Source organism: Hippocampus guttulatus, chromosome 11 (assembly GCF_054856545.1).
Source record: "Hippocampus guttulatus isolate MCC_2025c chromosome 11, RoL_Hgut_1.0, whole genome shotgun sequence".
Lineage (NCBI taxonomy): Eukaryota > Metazoa > Chordata > Actinopteri > Syngnathiformes > Syngnathidae > Hippocampus > Hippocampus guttulatus.
Window position 1 is genome coordinate 6,370,852 of NC_141271.1, and position 23,651 is coordinate 6,394,502.

At 43.1% G+C, this 23,651-nt stretch overlaps 5 protein-coding genes across 6 annotated transcripts; 3 read left to right on the forward strand and 2 right to left on the reverse strand.

Moving 5' to 3' along the window:
* The first annotated feature begins 554 nt into the window (after positions 1-554).
* LOC147197898 (gamma-crystallin M2-like) lies at positions 555-1,369 on the forward strand. The gene is made up of 3 exons (XM_086123470.1): positions 555-694; positions 768-1,010; positions 1,094-1,369. The coding sequence occupies exons 1-3, from the start codon at positions 686-688 to the stop codon at positions 1,367-1,369; spliced, it is 528 nt and encodes a 175-aa protein (XP_085979596.1). The 5' UTR covers positions 555-685.
* A 4,267-nt stretch (positions 1,370-5,636) lies between these two features.
* LOC147197899 (gamma-crystallin M3-like) lies at positions 5,637-9,081 on the forward strand. Its single transcript, XM_086123465.1, has 3 exons — positions 5,637-5,726; positions 7,645-7,887; positions 8,762-9,081. The coding sequence occupies exons 1-3, from the start codon at positions 5,697-5,699 to the stop codon at positions 9,035-9,037; spliced, it is 549 nt and encodes a 182-aa protein (XP_085979591.1). The 5' UTR covers positions 5,637-5,696; the 3' UTR covers positions 9,038-9,081.
* Positions 9,082-11,839: 2,758 nt separating this feature from the next.
* LOC147197900 (gamma-crystallin M3-like) lies at positions 11,840-13,007 on the forward strand. 2 transcript variants are annotated; one of them, XM_086123463.1, is made up of 3 exons: positions 11,840-11,884; positions 11,973-12,212; positions 12,677-13,007. In XM_086123463.1, exons 1-3 carry the CDS (start codon positions 11,870-11,872, stop codon positions 12,953-12,955), a joined length of 534 nt encoding a protein of 177 aa, XP_085979589.1. In that variant the 5' UTR covers positions 11,840-11,869; the 3' UTR covers positions 12,956-13,007. The 2 variants fall into 2 exon arrangements, with proteins under 2 accessions (XP_085979589.1, XP_085979588.1); XM_086123462.1 differs by having other exon boundaries at positions 11,846-11,884; positions 11,952-12,212.
* Positions 13,008-15,182: 2,175 nt separating this feature from the next.
* On the reverse strand, positions 15,183-15,977 carry LOC147197901 (gamma-crystallin M1-like). Its single transcript, XM_086123468.1, has 3 exons — positions 15,907-15,977; positions 15,590-15,841; positions 15,183-15,505 (listed from the first exon to the last, which is right to left on the reverse strand). The coding sequence occupies exons 1-3, from the start codon at positions 15,913-15,915 to the stop codon at positions 15,230-15,232; spliced, it is 537 nt and encodes a 178-aa protein (XP_085979594.1). The 5' UTR covers positions 15,916-15,977; the 3' UTR covers positions 15,183-15,229.
* A 1,813-nt stretch (positions 15,978-17,790) lies between these two features.
* On the reverse strand, positions 17,791-19,347 carry LOC147197902 (gamma-crystallin M2-like). The gene is made up of 3 exons (XM_086123187.1): positions 19,220-19,347; positions 18,900-19,142; positions 17,791-18,128 (listed from the first exon to the last, which is right to left on the reverse strand). The coding sequence occupies exons 1-3, from the start codon at positions 19,226-19,228 to the stop codon at positions 17,856-17,858; spliced, it is 525 nt and encodes a 174-aa protein (XP_085979313.1). The 5' UTR covers positions 19,229-19,347; the 3' UTR covers positions 17,791-17,855.
* Positions 19,348-23,651: the final 4,304 nt, after the last annotated feature.

Consider the following 23,651-nt stretch of genomic DNA (forward strand, 5'->3'; position numbering starts at 1 on the left):
CCATATCCTGCAGATTAGAAAAATCTTAGCTAATAATTCAGATCCCAACCCTTTTTTTTCCTCTGGCTGTCAATGCAAAATAAAATTAACATGGAAACAGCTCAAATTTGAGAATCCGCTATCCACATCGGGTTGATGCCATCACAGATGAGTTGAGACCTGATTAACAGAAAAGATTAAAAGTCTCAGTGCTCACTCATTTGTTTCACATGTCCAGGCATAGATACCCACATGCCCGCACAATCCACCAGAAAAAAAAAACCACTTTTGTTTGTCGGCTAGTGCTTTGTATACAGATGTGTCGGACTATTGTTGTTGGCGTACAAAAGGATACGCATACCTATAAATCGCCAGTTTGCGGATCAGAGCGTCATGCGCCGTGTTTTGAGTGAATCAGATGGCAATGTTCCACTCACTGTTGGAAGCCCCCAAAAAGTTGCTCATTGTTTTGTTTCCGTGTAGGAAAACATGAATTTAAAGTCTTCCCTCGGATGCAGTCAAAGTGGAAATGGGACAAATACCACTCAGGACTGCATAGGGCCTCCATAGCGTGTTGCTGTGTCAGGGCTTCACACACAATCGTGGCTATAGAGTATTTGGGTTTGGTCAGGTATAAAAGACATTGTGGCGTCGTCACCAAAGTGGCATCACAGGTGGAGGAGGGACCCACACAGCAAAGACAAGCATGGGAAGGGTAAGCGCACAAATCCATACTTTAAGCAATCTGTTTTTGAAATCCTTTTTAAACTCAATCATCCGTTTCCCAGATCACCTTCTTTGAGGAGAGGAACTTCCAAGGACGTTCCTATGAGTGCTTGAGTGATTGCTCCGACATGTCATCCTACCTGAGCATGTGCCAGTCCTGCCGGGTTGAGAACGGCTGCTTCATGGTCTATGAGCGGCCCAACTTCCTGGGTAACCAGTACTTCATGAGGAAGGGCGACTACGCCGACTCCATGAGCCTGATGGGCATGAGGGACTGCATCAAGTCATGCCGTGCTATCCCCATGGTAAGCGAGATAATGTTCACAGATCACATTTCTTTCAGGAAGAATGACAAGGGATATTAAAATGTGCAACGTTTGTCCCAAAGCAGCACAGAGGCCAGTTCAGGATGAAGATCTTCGAAAGGGAGAACTTCAGAGGCCAGTCCCATGAGCTGCAGGAAGACTGCGACAACATCATGGACCGTTTCCATATGAGTGACTGTATGTCCTGCCAAGTGATGGATGGCCACTGGCTGTTGTTTGAGCACCCCCAGTTCCATGGCAAGATGATGTACGTGAGGCCCGGCGAATACCGTAGCTTCAGGGAGATGGGCCTGAGCAGCATGAGGCTCATGAGCATGAGGCGCATCTTAGACATATGAAAGTTGTTCTGTGGTACGTTTCTCTCAAAAGACCAGAAATAAAACTTTTTTCAAAAATTATGCTGTTTTTAACATATTTTTCAGAATAGGGGAACTAGGAAATCAGTGTATGTTCATTCTGTTTGAGACACCTGCGTCATTTATGGTCACAATGCCTATCCAAGCTGTCTTCGGGCAGTAGGTGGGGGACGCCCGGAACCAGTTGCCAGCCAATCGCAGGGCACACAGAGATGAACAACCATCCGCGCTCACACTCACACCTAGGGACAATAGAGTGTTCCGTTAACCTGCCATGCATGTTTTTGGAATGTGGGAGGAAACCGCAGAGCCCACGCAGGCATGGGGAGAACATGCAAACTCCACAAGAGAAGGCCGGAGCCAGAATCGAACCCTGCACCTCTGCACTGTAAGGCCAACGTGCTAACCAGTCGACACCGTCCGACTTCAATTTTAAGCATGATATGAATTTTAGGCCATATCACCCAGCCCCAAGTTAAACTGTTGTACTGTAAAAAATTACAATGCAGTAATTTTTCAGAAGGAAATAGATTGTTTGGTTTTAGTGTCTTAAAGCGATGTGGAAGTTTTTACTGAGGGATTTATCTCTGGAACCCATCTAAAAGACCACAGATAATTCTCAACTATACCAGCCATCACAATGGTTGTCAACCAACTGGTTGAACCCATTCACTTGTGAATAACATGGCCAAAAATGCTTCCTATTGTTAAAGGTTAAATGTGAAGTCATTTTAGAAGATCCCAAACGAAATATTTTGATTTCAAGTAATTAAACAAAATACATTAAATAAAGAATGGGGGAAAAAATGATTTTGTAAATTTGACCAAGTAATGGTTTTCCTAAAATGAGCGACAAACCCAAAAGTGTGTCACTTCAAGACAACAATAGTGGGGCTGACAATGGAAATTGTGCAAAGCCAGTCCGAAATCGATTCAGAAAGTGACGTTCCACACTTATCTGAAGAGTTGAAGGAAGGGAGGTTGTTAGAAAGATGTATGTTGGACCATACATACAGTATATAAGCCAGAAACTCAGGATGTGGAAAATGTTGTGCCCGAACGGCCGGACATGGAATGGGGAAGAGACCCATCGAGACTGGAAGAATGGTAAACTATATAGGCTGCAGTTATTAGCCTAGCGTTATTGTTTGCACTTCGATGCTGTGCCGTGCTGTAAATTGCACTCAGTGGGATTACCTACTTGGTCCATGTTTTCCCGCTAATGCTGAGAGCACATGTTATAGTGGGTTGGTGTCCTACATTGCCATTGCTACGGTAGTTTTGTTGCGTTGTCGGCCACTGCACACATTATATGGGCAGCATTGCTAGTTGCAAAACATTACAGAGGATCCAAGCACTCATATAGTATGAATGTTTTCGTTCAGGATTACATCCATGTACACGTATCATACTTTGAATCAAATATTTTGATAAACAGCAGCCAGAGTTATTCATTGACTATCACAATTAGCTTTTTTGGAAATTCGGTTGAGAAAACAGAAGGGGTGTTCACACGGCAAGATTTGGTCCGGTGCTACGCCGGGGCTGCCCCAGTAGAGCGTTCACACGTGCAAATTAGCTCTGGCGTAGCCCCGGAAAACAACCCAAATTTGATCCACCTCAGGGAGGTGGTTTAAAAATTTGCTCCGGAGCAAATGCTTGTTTGTGAAGCAGCACCGGTGTAAATTTGCACGTGTGAACGCAACTGGGTTAAATTTGCTCCAGAGCAAATGCTTGTGAAGAGTTTACGTACGGCGAGAATGCGTTGCTTTCGCGCTCTGTCGGACTTCCGTCATGTGTTTGTTTAATAACGACACAAGACTTGGCTGGTATCATATTTCCTTTTGTAGGAGACTGGACTGTCTCGGAGTTGTTTGTGTAGTTTGTTCCTTTGTTGTGTGTTCACAACCCCCCCCCCCCCAATATAATTTATTTTGTGATTTCCTCTCTTGATTTTCTGTTTGGCGCATTACGCGTTTGCTTTTCTGAGTGTCATTGAAGTCATCGTTGATTTACGTTTTCGGGGGCGGTCACTCTCGAGCAGAAGGCACGGAGACCGAGAAGGAGAAGGACGTGCCTGTCCAGTAGTCGCTTGAGTTGCGTATACGTTTTAAAAAGAACCAACACGACAGCTCGTTTGTTTTCTGTCGTTTTGCTCCGCTGCAGAAACTGCCGTGTGAACGCAAGTGGGGCTGCACCGACGCTGTGCCGGTGCAGACACGCTCAGCGGCTTTGTACGTGTGAACGCTCCACACAATTTGCTGCGGTGCAAAATATATCGCAACAAAATACATCGGTGCAGCGCCGGAGCAAATGTGTGCCGTGTGAACACCCCTAGAGGATTTCAAGGTGCTTGTAACAAATAATGCTCGTAGACACAGGCATGAAATCCATTCGCTTTGCGAGAACGAAACTAGATCATTCCAATTTTCTGGTCCATTTACATGCCCTATTCTTTTCTTTTGGCCATTCATTGTCTGAATGTGAACAGTGCATTGTTACACAACGCCGAGGCATTTCGCCAAATAACTCTATTAATGGCAAAAAGCAGTTAACGGGACAATCAACAATGTATTACAATGGCCAACCGGCGACTCGGCATTCTGTAAATGATATCACTCACCAGAGATTGCCAAAGAAAGGCATTTCAGTTGTTCATCGCATTGCTATTGGTCTAACTATGAACCTGGGTGGGAAAAGCATTTTTGAAATTGTTTTAGCATTTTAAGTATTACTCAAACGATTGTTGGCCATGTTTACCTCACACCTGAAAAGGCTTTTGTAGTAAATGACTACATAATATAGAAGTAGTGTTAGAGTAATCTATGAGCAAAATTGTATCGTGTTTAAAGTTTCATTTATTTGGGCACATCGAAGCGTTTGGGTGCGTATCCAGCACCCCCAAATGCCTGCACACAAAGGCGCCAGCCATCTGGCCGGGGGACTGTTGAAGTCCACAATTAGCACGTCAATACAGGTGGACAACCACAGGGGAGAAGGCGACACTCGGTCACAAAAGGGGAATGAATAATTCGGGAACAGCGGTTGAGCAACACAAGACGAGTTGAGAACACCCGTCGCGCCCAGACGACATTGACCTTGTCATTGACATGACTAAATTAAAGCAACACAAACATATTGACATTGTCTACAACATGCTAATTCGATGTAGACCAGCCAGAAAAGGCACCAATGTACTGGTGGTTCAAGTTTGAAAAGCAAGTAACCAATCACTACCGGGGGTGCGGCATGCAAACATCGGGGGCAGTGTTTTTCTTGTATTTTGCATATGTTACAATAAAATGTCGAACTCGCGGTGGCGGGACTTTGAGTGTGATCGCGGAGCAACTAACCGTCGTTCGCTCTCAGAGATCCGCTTCCGCCGATATTGAAGACAATTTTCCTGTGTGCCGAGTCATTTCTTTAACTTTGTCCGAGAAAATCTCTGACAAGTAGACTATGAGAAAGTAAAAGCAAAGTACAGTAAGGGCAAAGACCGATTATGGGTGTGATGGTCATTGTTAGGCATACCTGTATGTATAAATTTTATTTCATGAAACAGTGACTGTGGATGTTATGATAAAGAATGACGCACACACGCATTCACGGAAACCCCTCGTCACCATTACAGATGTGTTGTGTAACTCTGCCCACCCCACTGAAAGTTTTCTAGCTACACCCCTGCTAACAAGCTAATTGAGAAGCTCACTAACTAGTTAAATGCATCCAAATAAATAAAACAGACAGCAATAAAAGCGTTCAAGTTTCAAGCAAAATATGACAAAAAATAATTTTTTGAAGAAGTCAAATTCTTTGAAAATATTAACACATGAATAAACAATGGACAATTTACCAAATCAACCACAGTGGACTACTGAAACAAGAATATGTTGAGGGTTTGAATACTTCATTGTTGCCGAGCCTCTTTTCATTTCCAGGTTGATGTCAGATTGAATTAAATGCAGCTGTAAATGAGAATGTACAGCAGCTACAGTATTATTGCCGACATTCCTTTTCTTTGTTTTCATCAGCTCTAACTCCACATACAGCACAATGAAATCAGCCATTTTATTCATTTCAAACACAAAGGGTTTTGTGTTACCTGGTCTTCAAGGGCCTAGCCACAAGACCACCATGTTTGACATGTGACACGGGCCCCTGCCGCACTCCATAGCAAGTTGCTGGCTCAGGGCTTTACACAATGGAGACCCGCTGACGCCGTGGGGCGCACTCAGGTATAAAAGCGAGGGTTAAATGGAAGGGGGACAGCAGCAGTTCAGTGCTAGCAGCAGCAGCTCACCTGACAACCATGACCACCACTGACATGAGCATGGGCAAGGTAAGCAATTCATATCGCTTTTCTATCCCTTTAATTCACAGCAAGAATGGCGCAACACCAGGGCCGGGGGGGAGGGGCTATAACCTCATCAGAAATCAGTGTAGCCCCAGTTAAGAGCCTCCAGCGTTGTGTTTATATTTTAAAATATATTTGTTAAATATTTTCTTCAGCTCCGGGAGAGAAAAACCAAATATTTAAGGAAGGAAAGGTTTGACAGGATTTACATTTGATCACAGTGGCCTTAAATGTAATACCCTGACTCAGAAATGTATTTCAGTCAGTGGCGGGCCGTGCATTTCAACCTTAGGCCTTCAGTGACGTCACATACATGACCACAATACAGTATAGGCTCGTCAAGCAGCACTTAATTTCAGGAGCATTTAAAACCATCAAGTATGCATTCACAATTAAGAGCAGGAAACTAAATATATAGATATTGTCAAAAATAAAAAGATGATTTAAAAATACTAAATAAAATGGCACCCAAATCACGCTGTGTGATCTTAAACAAGTCTGTCCAATAAATTGCGCAATGTCGCAGTTTCATTTAAGACACCAACCAAACAATAGCAAAACAAACTATTCTTTGAAAATAAAGTAAACAGATCATTTGCATTTTGAGAATCGGCTACACAACAGCAAATGTTGAGTAGCCAAGATTGAACAAACTTTAGTGCACGAAGGTGACTACAATGCACCATTATAAATTGCAGGTGAGCAGATTTATTTGATACATTTTTGTAGCTTTGTCATTTTATTTCGTTACCATTAATTTAATACTAACGAAATAAAATGACAAGAAGAAATGTCAAATAAAATTCATTTACTCACCAATGTAGTGCCTGTTCACTGAGCGGCACATCTACGCGAGTGTCCCCAAAGGCACCGTAGTTTGTAAGTGCCCAGCCGTGCTCTGATGTTTCCTTGCTGCCTTGGTAAAACAACTTGAATGGGTAAATCTAGTGTGGCTCCAAACACCAAATCGGTCCGTTGCAAGCAATAGGCATTCCCAGCAGTACAATTTGCAGCGTTTCTCAGAGGCTGTGAGCCACGGGTACCGTTCATAATTGCTCGTCTGAAAATGACGGACAAACCCTTTTTCTTGCTGGGACAGGCTAGCTAGCGCAGGAGTTGGGCGACCTCTTCGCACAATATCCAGCTTTTCGTGGAAGGTCCGTCTTGAAAATTGTGTGGAAAGTAGTTCTGCAACCAGATCAACGTCTTCTTCTTCGGCCATTTTGGGTTAAAATGCAGTGATAGCTCGAGCAGGCGCTAATCCAATCACCGAACGCGCACGTCCAGTCTCGACGTAAGGCATTCTCGCTGGCCCGGTGCGCAGACTCGTGATCTGATTGGCTATTGCAACCTGACTGTGCCGGTTCATTTACAGCGCACAGGAGCCTGCTCTGTTTAATCTGAAGGCCCCGAGCAAATTTAATTTACCTGGCAACACAAGATAGCTGAAGTATGATTGGTTAAAAACTCTACCATAATAAATAAGTTATTTATCGAGTGGCTTTCAATGTTATTTAAAATAACATTGAAAGCCACTCGACTAGTGGAAATAATATGACGTAAAGAATATAGAGAATAATTTTGTTTAGATATTTATGAAAATAAAATAACATGAATTAAATTTATGTTATTGTATGAATGTTTAGGCCAGCAGAGAAGGCCTTGCTGGCCCTGAGGGTCCGCCACTGATTTCAGTCCATATGAATTTTAGTTATACCGCATGCAGGAGTGTAACACAAGGTTGACAGTGGATGTGTCATCGACAGTATGTTTGGATCAGGGATGATCGGGCCCATGCCCGCACACTGAGAGGGGTTGAATCATCTCTGCTCTGTATTTGAAAAGGGGTGCAGGGCTAAACAAGTTCATGGAATGTTACTGAATCCCTTTTTTACTTTCACAGATTATCTTCTATGAGGAGAAAAACTTGCAGGGTCGCTCCTATGAGTGCATGAGCGACTGCGCCGACGTGTCCTCCTACCTGAACAAGTGCCAGTCCTGTCGGGTGGAGAGTGGCTGCTTCATGATCTATGAGCGTCCCAACTTCTTGGGCAACCAACACTTCATGAAGAAGGGCGAACATGCCGACTCCATGAGTGTGATGGGCATGAGTAGCGGCATCAAGTCCTGTCGCCTCATCCCCATGGTGGGTAAAAATGGGTCGAGGGTTTTATATTCATTCCTTTTAGTTCAGGGGTGAGTAAATTATGGTTTTACATTATCTAGCGCCCTCAGTTGAATTAGTTTACGGGTAGCTGTTTTCTCCTAAATGTATTTATTTTTCTCCTGATACAACGATTTCCTCCCACATTCCAAAAAACATGCATGGTAGGTAATTGAACTATAGATTGTCCCTACATGTGGTGAATGTGAATGGTTGTCCATCAAATGTGTGCCCTGTGATTGGCTGACAACCAGCTCAGAGTCCGACTGCCCAAAGTCAGTGGGATATGTTCCAGCATGCCCACGACCCTCATGAGGATAAATGACAGACAGATAGATAATAGATATACACATCGGGGGGTTTGTGTGTGATAGACAAAAACATTTCAATTGATATGGATGGCAGAATAAGAACAACATGAATGAAAGCACCTTTTCATAAACCTTTGGAAATGTTAATTTTTTTTCTTTTTTACTCCCCTCAAATCAATCATTCACTCGCAGGGAAGGTATGGCTTCGCTTAGGTTGCATCGGGGTCTTTTCTCGATCCGATGGTTTTCAATTTAATCCTCAGTACTTTGACCATGTTGATGTATCCTTGAAGAAGATACTGCCTTGCCACATTTACTTTGACAGTGAGTTACCTAGTATCCATGTTTCCATAATATGGGATGCAACCTGATGAAAATCCATACAAGCACAGGGAGGACGTGCCAATATTCGAACCCAGAACCTTTGTCTTGTCCTATGCACTAGCATGCCACAAACTGTCACCTTTCCGTTAAAAATAAATAAATAAATCAATTCGAAATGGTGCGAGTTGCTGACTTTTTCCTGCTTTCGTTTCAACCAACAGCACAGAGGCCAGTTCAGGATTAGGATCTTTGAGCGGGAGAACATGAGCGGCCAGTCCAACGAGCTGCAGGAGGACTGCGACAACATCATGGAGCGCCTCCGCATGAACGACTGCATGTCCTGCCAGGTGATGGAGGGCCACTGGCTGCTGTTCGAGCATCCCAACTTTCGTGGCAAGATGGTGTATGTGAGGCCTGGCGAGCACCGCAGCTTCAAGGAGATGGGCATAAGCAGCACTCGCTTCTTGAGCATGAAACGTATCGTGGACATATGCTAGATGTTCAATTTTTCAAATTAAAGCAACACAAACATATCAGATTACCTTCCTGTGTCCCTTTCTGTCCTTTGATACTCTTTGTTTTTATACAGTATGTAATGATGCTAATAATAATAATATGCAACATGTAATAATGACTCAAAATCAATCTTAATATCCTTTAAGTACCTCATTAGGGTGCTAAATAACTAAATACGATAATCTTAACAAGCTAAAAATCAAGCTCATTAGTTGGCAAATGATCAGCTGGTTAACCATACTAAGCTACATTTTCACCAGGTAATTCAAACAATCAAGCTCACAACTAAAAGTTCAATTATAATTATACATAGTTACACAAGCTCGTTAGGTGCCTCGAAATTAGCTAGCTGACAAGCTAAATATCTCGCTCATTATATAATAACTACATGGTGGTGGCATGATGAGGGAAGGGAAAACAAAGGGATGCAGAACCTACAGCAGTGGTGCCCAACCTTTTTTGAGCAAAGATCTACTTTTCGATCAACCAACCTACCGCGATCGAGCCGTGATTGCGCATGCCCGCATACACACACACCTACACACGCATGCCATAATGAGCAACAGCCATAACGCCCCCTAAAATGAACGAAACTGAAAAATAAACACAAGAATTTGTGAGTTTGTGGAAAAGCAAATCACTGCCTACCTTCATTGAGACCTGACACGGAGGAATGGGACACACTTTTGTAGCGTGTTAACGAACGTAGCTCACATGTACCGTTTTAAAATGCTTCTCTCGACCCTCCAGATTCCCATTCTTCGCCAGTGCCCTCGGTGAATTGTATATGAAACAAACTCTGAATGAGAATAATAATAATAGAAGATATAGCACAACAGCTCTGATCGCAAGGTGCAATTCCAGACTGCTGACCGCTAACAACTTCCGGTGATGCAGGTCACGCGCCACCATAGGTTAAAGGTGATCTGCTTTTTTCCATCCATCCATTTTCCTATCCGCTTAATCCTCACAAGGGTCACAGGGGGTGCTGGAGCCTATCCCAGCCGTCTTCGGGCAGTAGGCGGGGGACACCTTGAACCGGTTGCCAGCCAATCTCAGGGCACACAGAGACGAACAACCATCAGCGCTCACACTCACACTTAGGGACAATTTAGAGTGTTCAATCAGCCTGCCATGCATGTTTTTGGAATGCGCGAGGAAACCGGAGTACCTGGAGAAAACCCACGCAGGCCCGGGGAGAACATGCAAACTCCACACAGGAAGGCCGGAGCTGGGATTGAACCCACGACCTCTGCACTGTGAGGTCAACGCGCTAACCATTGGACCACCGGGCCGCCCTGATGTGCTTTTTTTATTTTATTTTTTAAATACTTCTTGTGAAAGTGAGACTGATAGGATGCTAAGGGTGCAGTGTGCACTAATACAAAAATATATCATATTTATATCACACACGCAGACACACAAATGTTTTAGGTTGGGGTTTTTTGCCCCTCTACACTCCTCGCGATCGACTTGGGACCAGTCCGCGAGCTATCGGTCGATCGCGATCGACATATTGGGCAGCCCTGACCTACAGTATATATTTTTAACTTAACGAAATGAAAATGTACTCTTTCAAAGTCAGAATATTGTGAAGGTTACAGTTTTTCTCATCTGACGCTATTTTGCATCACGAGACGAAACGTCACTTCGCCCCACATTTCTTTCAGGACACGATCATTGCTGATTCATTCATGCCACGCCTTCTCTGACAAAGACAAAAATGTGTGAACATCCCTCAACCATATCATCACTGACACTTCATAATTCCCATGTCATTTTTGGCGAGTAATACAACTAGTGAAATGCATTACATTTCAGAGGCAGTAATATTATGGTAACTGATTACGATCAGAGGAGTACAAGTACGAATACACTGATATATGCTATAGTGCATTTTGGAAGTAAGTTGCAAAACACTGCTGCATGTCCATTAAAATTGTGTGCAGTACTTAAATTATTTCAAAATTTAGATTAAATTTCTTTTTTTGTAGAATGTTTGTTAATAATCATGTATTTATGGAGTGATCCTTGGGGAAAATGTGTTTGTGGAAAAACTGTTTTCTGCCTTTGAACGGTGTAGACCAGAAGTCGGCAAACTACGGCCTGCGGGCCGAATCCGGCCCGTTGGTCTTTTTAATCCGGCCCACCGAAGGTCGGTCCACAATTAAGGTTCGATGTGAATGATTGCATTCATTTCAATTGGACTTGTAATGACAGGCATTTCACCGCCAGGTGGCGCATTGACTTGAAGTTGCAGAACACAGGGAGGGGGGGGCGGGATCTTTTCGACCACCTAGGACCTCTGTATCGCTCTACTTCTACTGGTCTGATCACAACCCATCTGCAGAAATGCACAGGCTAAAATAGGTCATCAACAACACTGTCGTCATTTTAAAAAAGTATATTAATACAGTACTTTCATGCTTTTGTTCTGTTGATGTTTGATATGGACTGTCAACAAATGCAGTTTATTTTTTTTAAATGTACCATAGCTCGTGCTGACCTGGCCCTTCTGTCAAATTTTAAAAGTCAATGCGGCCCCCGAGCCAAAAAGTTTGCCCACCCCTGGTGTAGACAATGCAGGTGGCCTCTTCGCTACAATTGCTACCACCGCAAATCACGATCTGTATGAAGGTCTCTTTGAATTGCGGCCGTGCACGCGGTGGGGCCTCCACTGCATGTTGCCCAGTCAGGACTTTGCACAATGAGGTCACGTATGCTTCAGTCGCGAGGTCAGGTATAAAAGCAACTGGGTGACATGGAGAAAACTAAGCAGTCTGTTTGCTCTTCCACACGTTATCACCGCAGCTATGACCATGGGCAAGGTAAATCTCGCCTTTAGGGGGTGGGGGGTGAAATTAGTTTTATTGGCTAATCAATCAACGTAATCAGTTAAAACTGCTTGGGTTGCAGATCATCTTCTATGAGGATAGGAACTTCCAGGGCCGTTCCTATGAGACCAGCAGCGACTGCGCTGACATGTCCTCTTACCTGAGCAGGTGTCTCTCTTGCCGGGTGGAGAGCGGCTGCTTCATGGTCTACGACCGCACAAACTACATGGGAAACCAGTTCTTTGTCAGGAGAGGGGACTACTCAGATTATCAGCGCATGGGCATGAGTGACTGCATCAGGTCTTGCCGCATGATCCCCATGGTACTGTACGACAGCCACCCAATGCCTACCACTTAGTCTGTTCAGGGTCATGAGTGAGATTGGTCACAAGTCAATCACAGAGCACATGGAGACAACAATCATTCACTCGCAGGGAAGGTATGGCTTCGCTTAGGTTGCATAGGAGTCTTTTCTCGATCCGATGGTTTTCAATTTAATCCTCAGTCCTTTGACCATGTTGATGTATCCTTGAAGAAGATACTGCCTTGCCACATTTACTTTGACAGTGAGTTACCTAGTATCCATGTTTCCGTAACGTGGGATGCAACCTGATGAAAATCCATACAAGCACAGGGAGGACATGCCAAGATTCGAACCCAGAACCTTTGTCTTGTCCCGTGCACTAGCATGCCACAAACTGTCACCTTTCCGTTAAAAAAAAATTAAAAATCAATTCGAAATGGTGCGAGTTGCTGACTTTTTCCTGCTTTCATTTCAACCAACAGCACAGAGGCCAGTTCAGGATCAAGATTTTTGAGCAGGAGAACATGAGCGGCCAGTCCAACGAGCTGCAGGAGGACTGCGAGAACATCCCAGAACGCCTTCGCATGAGTGAATGCTTGTCCTGCAGCGTGTTAGATGGCCACTGGCTGCTGTTTGAGCAGCCCAGCTTCAGGGGCAAGATGATATACCTGAGGCCAGGCGAGTACAGGAGCTTCAAGGACATGGGCATAAACGGCACTCGCGTCATGAGCATGAAGCGCATCATGGAATCCTGCTCTTAGAAGCAACTGTGAAGCAAAACAAGATTTGAAATAAAAATCACTTTAGAATTTACTTCCTGGTGTCTCATCTGCAACGCAACTCTTACACTATATATGGCAGAAGCGCATCCAGATGATGCCGGTGCAGTGTGCAAATTTTAAGTGAGGGCAACTGTCATTGCAATGTCATATCCTTGATGTCTTGATAACATTCGCTATATCACGATGTGATTTTGTGTTCATGAAAAGGAAGAAAGAAAATGACAATTTGTCTTCAAATGATCACATTTCCTTGAGTGGTGTCAGTTTCTTTTACCATCAGGACAAAAAGGATAGTTAGTGGAATTATCTCAGTTCTTAAATGCGGTTCTTCACACACAGACAATAAAGACGAAAACTGATGATTTGAACTATTTTGCTCACACTTTTGGGTGGTCTGCGTCTCACCTTGGAATTGATTATGCAGTATTGCACATTACGTCGATACTCGGAGCAGACGAAGAGAGACTCGTCATGCCTTCTTCGGTCTGGATAAGCGGCATTTTACCAATGCTATCCCGCGGCATCTAGCGTTTCAGTCGCCTTTTAAACCTGAAGACGTGGAAGACTCCTCCATCTGTGATCATCTTGATTTTGCTTTTATTGACAATTTCAACCTATTGCTATCTCACAGAAATATGTTTCTTATGTAAATATTGATACTTGTTCCTCCAGAGTCCATGAAATGAAATGTGGGGTTCCCCATGGTTCAATTCTTCATATTCTTCCCCTTACGGACGTCATCAGGAGACACGGTATCAGCTTCCACAGCGATGCTGATGACACACAGCTGTATATTTCCGTGTCTCCTGACAACAGAGGGCCTTTTGAGAGTCCGCCCATTTGTCTGTCAGGCTAACACGGAAGTGCTGATGCATGATTTTTGTCATGAGGTGCGTGATGGTAGAGGACCCAAAAAGGAGGGAGGCAGGAGCAACAGAATGTAATGAACAAAATTTACAAACAAAAACACTTGCAGGGGGCACTCTGGAAAAACTCAAATCAATGACACAAACAAAGTCCTGAAAATACCATCCATCCATCCATTTTCCGAACCGCTTGATCCTCACTAGGGTCGCGGGGGGTGCTGGAGCCTATCCCAGCCGTCTTCGGGCAGTAGGCGGGGACACCCTGAATCAGTTGCCAGCCAATCGCAGGGCCCTGAAAATACCAATAAACCAAAGTAATAAAACAACGGAACAGAACCATGACAGTAAACTGAAAAAAAACAACCCAATTTCATCTCAACAACAACAGAATCATGACACTTATTTCCTTTCGAGGTGATTAGTGTAATGCCCTGCTCTCTGATCCCCCTAAAAAGAGAATTTCAAGCTTACAACTACTCCAGAACGCAGCCGATTGAATCCTGACAAGGACCAGAGGGTGGGAACAAGTTGCATCAGTTTTGAAATCGCCGCATTGCCTCCCCGTGTGTTTCAGAATCGATTTTAAAGTGCTTTTATTCGTTGGTAAATGTCTCAATGGTCTTGGACCATCTTATTCATCTGACCTGCTTTTATCATATCAGCCCTCGCGTATCCTGAGGTCCTCTGGCACTGGCCTTTTAATTATTCCTAGCGTGAAAACCAGAATACGTGGTGAGGCTGCATTAGCCATTTCGGTCCGCAGCTATGGAAAAGCCTTCCTGAGGACGTCAGGTCTGCAGTGACTGATTTTTTTTAAGACGAGCGTTAAGGCACATCTTTTTAGCTTGGCTTTTGAATAACTTATTTATGTATTGATTAAAATCCCTATAATTGAATCCTTTTTTCTTTCTCTTTTTTTTTTTTTTTTTTTTAATAAGCTCCAGCGTTTCCTCATGGGGGTCCTCCACGCTGGGAGGTGTGGCAGCTGTCATTCTTGTCAGAGTGGATGAGCTCCCCTTGGGTGCTCTTTTCTTCATGTCGTTTGTCATGTCGTTTTTTAAATTTCGTGTGTGTGTGTGTGTGTGTAATGGTTGTGGGGATATGTATCTGTGTATGTTGGGGGTAGGGGAAGGGTCCTCTTTTTATGTTGATGTTTTAATTGCACAACATTTTCTGATCTATGAAAAGTCCTACATAAATAAAGTTTGTTGGATTGATTGATCGATCGATTTTGATATCGTCCTCAAGAACAAATGGATGTATACAGGTTGAATCATGTGTGTTTGTCCGTCTGCAGTGAGATCGTAACTCCTGAATCAACACCAAATAGGCAAAGATGCTTATGAAGAAGACATTGTTTTTATTTATTCAAGCCGAGCACAGAGTTCTAGCACATGTCAGTGATACGTCTCAAACTGATGATCCTGATGCCGCTAATGCCCATCTCCTTGAGGCTGCGGTGTTCACCGGGCTTCACGTAGATCATCCTGCCGCGGAAATGGGGCTGCTCGAACAGCAGCCAGTGACCCTCCAGCACCTGGCAGGACAGGATGTCGTTCATGCGGAGGCGCTCCATGATGTTCTCGCAGTCCTCCTGCAGTTCGTTGGACTGGCCAGTCAGGTTCTCTCGCTCAAAGATCTTAATCTTGAATTGGCCTCTGTGCTGTAATTCAAATTCCAAATGTCAATCATGTCAATGTCTGCCGTGTTCACACTCGTAACATTCAGGTTTTGGTTGGTTGCTCACCAAGGGGATCATTCTGCAGGATTTGATGGAGTCCAGGGTCACTCCCAGAGTCGTCATGCGCTGCAGGTCTTGGTACTCTCCTCTCTTGAGGAACAACTGGTTGCCCAGGAAGTTGGAGCGCTCATAGACCATGAAGCAGCCACTCTCCACCCGGCAGGACTGGCAGCGACCCAGAACAGTGGTCAGCTCGGGGCAGTCGTTCAGGCACTCGTAGGAGCGGCCCTGGAGGTTCTTCTCCTCGAAAAGGATGATCTGAAAAGTGAAAACAGAGACGTTTTTGCATTGCCCATGAAAGAAATGCAACAATGTGTTTTTACCTTGCCCATGGTGATGGTTTAGGTTGTTCCCAGTGGAGGATTCAACTTGCTCTGCTAACCCCATGATTGCAAGGCCTTTTTATACAAAACCCGGGGGACATGATGCGTTGTTATTCAAATGCGCAAAGCTGATGATTTGGCAGACTGACTTTTTGCTGAACAGGGCCTATAAATGCGTAACAATGCTTCTCCGTCCATACATTTCTGGCTGCGAATCACCTGCATTATGTGTGCACAAAGGCTTTGTGCGTGTTCGCTCAGTCAGAAGCTTCTGCACATATGGTGTGATCACGGCCATTGGGGAGAGCGCAGCATCCAGTGCCTCAAGGGTGAACTCACAGAACCAGAATAGAAAATTCACTAGTTACTGGACATCTTTAATGTCTCATCATATCAACGTAAATATGCTTTATCCTCAAACGGTTATGAAAACTTTGTTTCCCTCACACGCTCCTTTCAACATGCCAACAGAATTGCCAGACGCAAGAAAATAAAGGTCCATTCAAATTGATGGTTAATTTTTCTCTTTCAAATTGTTCATATTGTCTTTTTATTTTGTGAACAAAAACAAATCACACAGTGGGAAGGAGGGTTAATGTAACAGACCCCACCGGCCGAGCGAGGAAAAAGCTTGGGAATCAATATAGCAGCATAGCAAGTCGTAAGAATAACTTGCTATTCATGTAAAAAGATACTGCGCCAAAACGTATTAAATTAATGACTCATTATTTATCCAAGGAATGACCCTCATTGTCCAACTGCAACATAACATGTAAAAACAATTTGCCATTTTTAAACTAAAATCCGTGTGTTTATTCATAAGGTGGTAATGATACCGGAAACAGATTTGTTTTCAGAATTCATTTTATTATGATACTATTGTATCAAATGAATAAATGTATACATTTTTTCGTCGTACTTTTTTTTTTCAATATACCAATAGCAAAATTAAGAACGATTTGTTTCCTATATCTACATAAAAGGAACAGAGCATATCTGTTAGTTGCAGTGGTCACTGCACAATACAGATGGAAGTATAATGTATTTAGCACACACCGCAGGCAGGAAAACTACAAAACACTAATCCGCTTATCTTCACGAGGGGCACGGTCATGCTGGAGCCTATCCCAGCCGTCTTCGGGCAGTCGACGGGGTACACCTTGAAATGATTGCCAGCCAGTCGCAGGGCACACATATACGAACAACCATTCGTACTGACAGTCAGACCTGCGGACAATTTAGAGTGATCAATTAACCTATCGTGCATGTTTTTGTGAATGTGGGAGGAAACTAGAGTCCCTGAAGAAACCCCACGCAGTACGGGGAGAACATGCAAACTCCAATCAGGAAGGCCGGAGCCGGAATCGAACCCTGCACCTCCACACTGTGAAGCGGATGTATATATATATATATATATATATATATAGATATAGATATAGATATAGATAGATAGATAGATAGATAGATAGATAGATACAAATATGCACAAATACAGAGAGACAGATTGCTTTATTAATACATATTGTTAAGTCAACCCTAAGCCCCCGAATCAGATTTTTTTTTAATAAATCTGAAAAAAAAATTAGGGTTCAGGTTCATTGATGTGAAAAAAAGACACTAACCACAATAAAATCCTAATTAATATTATGAGTGAAGAAGACTTGAGTGAAGAGTTTTTTTTTAATTGCTAATATGGTCTGTAATTATACAGGTTTCAATATGTCTGAAAAATCTTCAATATTAAAAGACAGGATGTCAGGATGTATAGCTAAATAAATAATCATCAAATCATCTATTGTGAGGCTGTATGCCAATTGACTGTAAACAACCACACACACACATACACAATATGTCTGTCAAGGAGAAAGCAATGACAAAGCCAAGTTAAAAATCCGACATCTTTAATAAACAAAGCGTTTGATATTTACAGCAAGGTTTTCCTTTGATGGCTAAAATTCTGTGACCCTCCTGAAGGAGCCGACGATAGCGCAGGTTGCGCACCAATCGCGGTACCGCCGGTATTCGCCAGGCCTGAGGAAGTACTGGCGCCCTCGAAAGTTGGGGTACTCGTAGAAGATCCAGTAGCCATTCATGACGTTACAGGAGTAGATATGGCGGTGGTGGAAACGGTCGGATACACAGGTACAGTCGTCCATGAACTCCATCGTGTGACCGCTGAAGTCAGGCTTCTCATAGATGCGCAATCTGTACGAGCCTCGGTACTGCGGGATCACATCAGAAGGCACAGTTGGGTTTGCGTGCGCATCAAAATGACTCATCTCATTTTAAGTTCATCTTAATGAAGGGCGGGATCGTGGACATGGGAAAAACGGAAACTATATGACGTACCCAATACCAGAAATGGAATCACAGATATTGATATCATAAACCAGAAGCAGAGTCGCAGACATCAAAACAAATAGCCTATCTTGAAGTATGGGAACCTAAATGAGAAATGCAGATCTTGAGATGACCGGTCTGGCTTTAAGTACAGAAACGCACCGCAGAATCACAGGCAGCAATATGAAAGCTATGTCGAGCATTTAAGTGTGGGAAAAGAAGGCAGAATCGCAAATATTGAAACGACCCATCTAGCTTTTAGGAATAGAAAGAAACCGGGCAGCATCACAGCCATCGAAATGATTAGTGTAGCATTAGGTACAAAAAACAAAGATGGATTTGTAGACATCGGAATTACAGGCACAGCTTTTCAAAACAGAAACCAGAGTCTGATATCAAACACTAGAAAGAGTGGTGCAACTATTAAGAATCGAAAACAAGCAGAATTGTGCCGGTCAGAACAATCCATCTAGTTTTTGTATCGGGACATCATGGACATTGGAATGATTGTTATCGAGCTTAAGCTCGGATTCTGGAAGCAAAACAATGGACAATCACAATGACTTGTCGAGTTGTCAAGCCGAATGAAGAACATCGGAATGTCTGCTCAAGCTTGAAGAACAAGGCAGAACCACAAGCATTCCAGCCCTTACTGCGGGAATCATCCTGCACGAGCGGATGCAGCTGCTGAAACCCATCCATCTCTGGTAGTCGGGATAGTCTCCCCTCCTCATGAAGTACTGGTGGCCCATGAAGTTGGCTCGTTCGTAGATCATGAAACAGCCGCTCTCCACCCGGATGGAGTTGCAGCGGTTAAAGAAGGAGTGGAGGTCCGTGCAGTCATTGCTGCACTCATAGCTGCGGCCCTGGAAGTTCTTGTCCTCGAAGAAGATGATCTGTCGGGAGACGGGAGGTTGCGTGACGACAGACGAAGATCTAAAATGTGATTTGATGCCAGCGGAGCAGAGCCTACCTTGCCCATGGTGTCTATTGGAGAGATTTCTCATGTTTCCAGGGCTTTTTATAGCAGCTCCACACAAACAAAGCATTGTTATTCAAATGCTCTGCTAGTTATAAATGAACGCTACTGGCACATGTGCACCTTTTTGTTGGACCGTGACATGGGGTGAGAAATATAGATTTGTATTTCACACAAAAAGAGAATAAATAATTAACAGGGTTTGACGTTGATGGACAAGGGAAAGGACGAGTATGGTATCCACACATCCTGCGGACAATGGAGGCAGAACAATATGGAAAAGCGCTGTTCACGCCTAATGTGTTGCATAACAGTGCGTGGCGCCGCTCTCTGCTCCCACCGCAGGTACTTCGTGTGTGCTAATACACAGGATGCTAAGGATTTAATCAGCTTTGCAAAATTTACACACCATTTTTTTTAATAGTCTGAATGGGTAAGTTTAAGTGGCATCTTAACAGACTGCAATTTTCTATACGTACATATTTGAAGCAATCCCCCCATAAGGTTCAAGTCACAATCCTAACACTGCTTAGAATTAGACTTTAGTTTTGATTTGATCCAGAATTGTCAAAAAGAAAAGTGGAGTTGGGAAAATAATGCATTCAGCTCCTCTAGTTGGGATAGCACAAATTTTGACATAAAATATAGCTTGGACCTGTAGCATTAAATTGTAATGAATCTTTTTTTTTTTAAATGTACCGGAACATATGGGAGCTTAGTATAAAAATACAAACGATCTTAGGCATCTTTAATTCAAATTTCATAATTCATTATACTTATAAATTTCCAGTAATGAGCTCAGGTAATGCAGTTTTTCCCAACCATTAGTGTGCTGTGAGAGCTCTAACGGTGTGCCACGGGAAATGATCAAATATCACTTAATTGCCGTGAAAATTATTTATGAAGAACAACTAATGTATCTTTGTCCCTCTATCTATGCCAGCAACTTATAGCGACAGAAAGAACAAATATACGATCTTCTATTAGATGGCGAAGAGTATGAAATTGACATATGTGTGCTCTTTTTGTGTCAATTTTATTTGGTGGTATTTTTTTTAAATATGTGCCTTGGCTCAATCAAGGTTCGGAATAACTGAAGTAATGGAACTACTAGCAGGATTCAGTAAACACTGAATTGCTGTGGTGTATCCTAATAAGCAGGGCTGTTGCTAACCAAATTGGGGCCAGACACACAATTTCATTTGCGTGCCACCCAAACGGCCGTTTCTCATACCCCAAACATATGTGTCGGCAGTGGGCTGGGGTGCTGTGGAGGTGTGGTTGTTGATGACGAGTGTTGATCTGCCACATTTGGTTTGGACTACATTTACATTCTATCAGCACCCCCCAAAAAAAATCACACTCTAAATTTTATGGTCATGTATGATATTTTTCTTTATGGGCTTGATGTAAATTGGCATGAGAAAGTCCTGAAAACATGGTGCGAGACAATAAACTCAATTACAACAATGAACCCCTCTTTACAATATACAGCAAATTACTGCGTATTTGTCAATTAGGCAGAAATTTGACTATTTTATGGGGAACCTCTTATCCACTGTTGGCTGAAAAATTCAACTATTGATCAAGATCACGCCATGCCATAAATAATTCTTCCCGACAGGTGTTTTCCTGTATTGTAATTAACTATAGATGCCATAAGATGGTGGCAAAGGACTACAGTACTTTAGTCTAAATGAAGTTCCTTAATTAACAACAACAGTTTTTGGGGGGCAAGATAGCTACAGATGGTACTACATCAGTACAACACAAAGCAGACTTTGGACCCCCAGGGAAGTGTAGGAAATTTGTTTCCCATTTTAACCCTTTCATGCACCCTGTAACCCAATAACATGATAAGCTGTCCACTATAGTAACTACTGTCCTTGAAAGGGTTGAACCACTTTTTTTGCATGCAAGTAACTAGCAAAGACTACAGTAACAAACACTGCTGATGTTTCTTGAATGAATCATCCTACCGGGCTGTCCCATTTTTCATTCAAAAACACTCTTGATGTATTTATTTGATCAGGAAAATTATATTAGTTTGAATTTTCAATGTTTTGGTGAAATCATTAAATACCTAACTCAGGCATGTCCAGCTCCGGGCCTGAAGGGCCACTGGCCTGCCTGTTTTCCAGCTTTCCCGGCTGCAACACACCTGATTATGATGATCGACTCAACAGCCACCTCTGAAGCAGCATGAGAATGATCCCGATTATTTCAATCAGGTGCGTTGCTCTTGCGAGAGCTGTAAAGCAGGCAGGACAGCGGCCCTTGAGGACCGACTTTGGACCTAACTACTCTCAAAATGCCCCTTTCCAGTCAGAAATTTTGTCACACCCTTAGAAGTGGCCAAGGAACTCCGGTAAGAAGATCATTTCATACTGCTACTCTGCATACTCGTAAGAGGGAGCACATAACTCCTCCTCTGGGCCCCTTCACTGGGTTTCCTATACATTTTGGAGTTCTTTTTAAGATCCTATTATTTGTTTTCAAATCTTTTGATGGCAAATCTTTGTGGCCCCCTCCATCAATTAAATTGCTCATTCCTGGCTTTATCTTGTCACGAATGAGCAAAAGCCTTTCCCAGCTGACTTTGGATGAGAAGCGTGGTACACCCTGACCTGGTCACCCCAACCAAATGCAGGTTTTTGTGCTAAGGCTTCACTTGTGGATAGACAAGCCTTTCTCATGCTTTCTGTCATTTTGTTTGTTGCATTAAAGCTGCCTCAGTCCAACAAATGACTTATGTCCCATGTCAGACATGACATATGTGGGATTCCATGTTGCGTAAACATCAACTTGAGGGCAATGATCACCTGTTTGCTTGTTGTCTGTGGAAGTCATAACAGATATTCCTGCTGAAGTGGAACAAATCTAGTCCAACTTTTGTCCAAGCTCTGTCTGGTATTTCAGGACACATAAGGGGCTCTTTGACATGTTGTGTTCGTATGTGTTGCAAATAGAACATTTCATCCCAACGTTCTCATTCTGCTTTGACGCCAATGGCCAAAATTGAATGTTTCTTGCTGTTTCTTTGCGTTTGGCAATGCCTAGATGGGCTTCTTGTACTTTTGTATCATGTCAGCTTTCATGCTGTGGATGGAACAATCAACGTTGTGTTTTATCAAAAGGCCTCTGACGGAGCTTTCTTTTTTCTTCGAATGTTCAGCATTTATTTAATTCAGGGGAAATCTGTTGCATATCTTCATTCCACCCTGACAGGAGTGTTCTGTTAGAAATGCTTTGCTGAGGGTGTCAGCGATGGACAAGTCTTTGGCGGGCTCGTAGGACACCTGCAGGTCAAATGCCTGCAGTGTAGCATCCTTTGTCGTCTTGGTGAGGCTTTTGGTGTGCAATTAAAACTTCAAAATGACAACCTAAAAAGTTACACAGATACATATCCCCACAAGCACGTATGTTTTATTGAACATGACCTTCTCAAAACAAAGTGTAAATCAAGTGGCGAAAACAGACTGTAAACGTACGACATTCACATTCCAGACTGTCTCAATGAAGTTTCAATTCATTTCTGTCTTCGTGTTTTGTTTTTTTAACCCAGAAAGTTCCAGTCTGCTGCCTCCGAGCTTGTCGGTGTTGATTTCAGTGCTTCCACCAAATTGCGTTGATACGTTCCTCTCGTGGAGCGACAAGATCTTGGGCGACGCGAGATGTCACAATTCATGGAAAGAATACGTGTTCAAATGATCGATTTTTGAATCAATGTCGGGCTATGAAAAGGAAAATGAATTTAATTCAATTAATCGATTTTTGCAATGCAGCCCTAATTAATCCGATCTCCTATAAGGAAGTTAGTGTTTTGCATGAACTCGCAATCTTTTGCCTTCACATTTGCGTCAATTGTTTCATTTTAACCCTCAGTGTTAAGAAACAGTATTTTATATCCTCATTTCTGTAATGCTGTAATATGTTCTTTATGATAAAAATGTGTCATTGGGACATAATATTTGTTTATTTTGAACGGATCTGGCAACCCAAGATACAACGCCATATCCGGTCTGTACCCGGCGCGGAATGTCTTACTTATGGTTCAGTGGTGATGAGAAGAGGTCTGTGCAGTCGGCAAATAACCATGCCACGTGTTTGAGCTAAACAAGAAAATTGATCTTTCGTCATTATTTTCCCAAATGCATCCCGGTCAAAGCGCAGATCTCAACACTCAGCCCTTGTGAAGAACATGTGTCTTCCATACGTGACATTTTTCGCGGATCACAGCATGCACACAATTTTTCTTTTCATCTTCACCAAACACCAGTGTGTTAAACACGATTATGACTCCGGCCACACGTAGGAAGGGTGCACATTTAATCCTTTGCGTCTTCTAGGAGATCCCGCTCCCAATCAGGTACAGCTCAAATATTTGGATCCACATTTTCCAGATTGCGCCAGATTTCCTTTGAGA

Coding starts and splice junctions, on each gene's coding strand:
- LOC147197898 (XM_086123470.1), top strand. Junction 1,011..1,093: donor CATGCCGTGCTATCCCCATG/GTAAGCGAGATA, acceptor TTTGTCCCAAAG/CAGCACAGAGGCCAGTTCAG.
- LOC147197899 (XM_086123465.1), top strand. CDS start 5,697: ATGACCACCACTGACATGAGCATGGGCAAG. Junction 5,727..7,644: donor CTGACATGAGCATGGGCAAG/GTAAGCAATTCA, acceptor TTACTTTCACAG/ATTATCTTCTATGAGGAGAA. Junction 7,888..8,761: donor CCTGTCGCCTCATCCCCATG/GTGGGTAAAAAT, acceptor TTCAACCAACAG/CACAGAGGCCAGTTCAGGAT.
- LOC147197900 (XM_086123462.1), top strand. Junction 12,213..12,676: donor CTTGCCGCATGATCCCCATG/GTACTGTACGAC, acceptor TTCAACCAACAG/CACAGAGGCCAGTTCAGGAT.
- LOC147197901 (XM_086123468.1), bottom strand. Junction 15,506..15,589: donor CCTGCAGAATGATCCCCTTG/GTGAGCAACCAA, acceptor TTTGAATTACAG/CACAGAGGCCAATTCAAGAT.
- LOC147197902 (XM_086123187.1), bottom strand. Junction 18,129..18,899: donor CGTGCAGGATGATTCCCGCA/GTAAGGGCTGGA, acceptor GTGATCCCGCAG/TACCGAGGCTCGTACAGATT.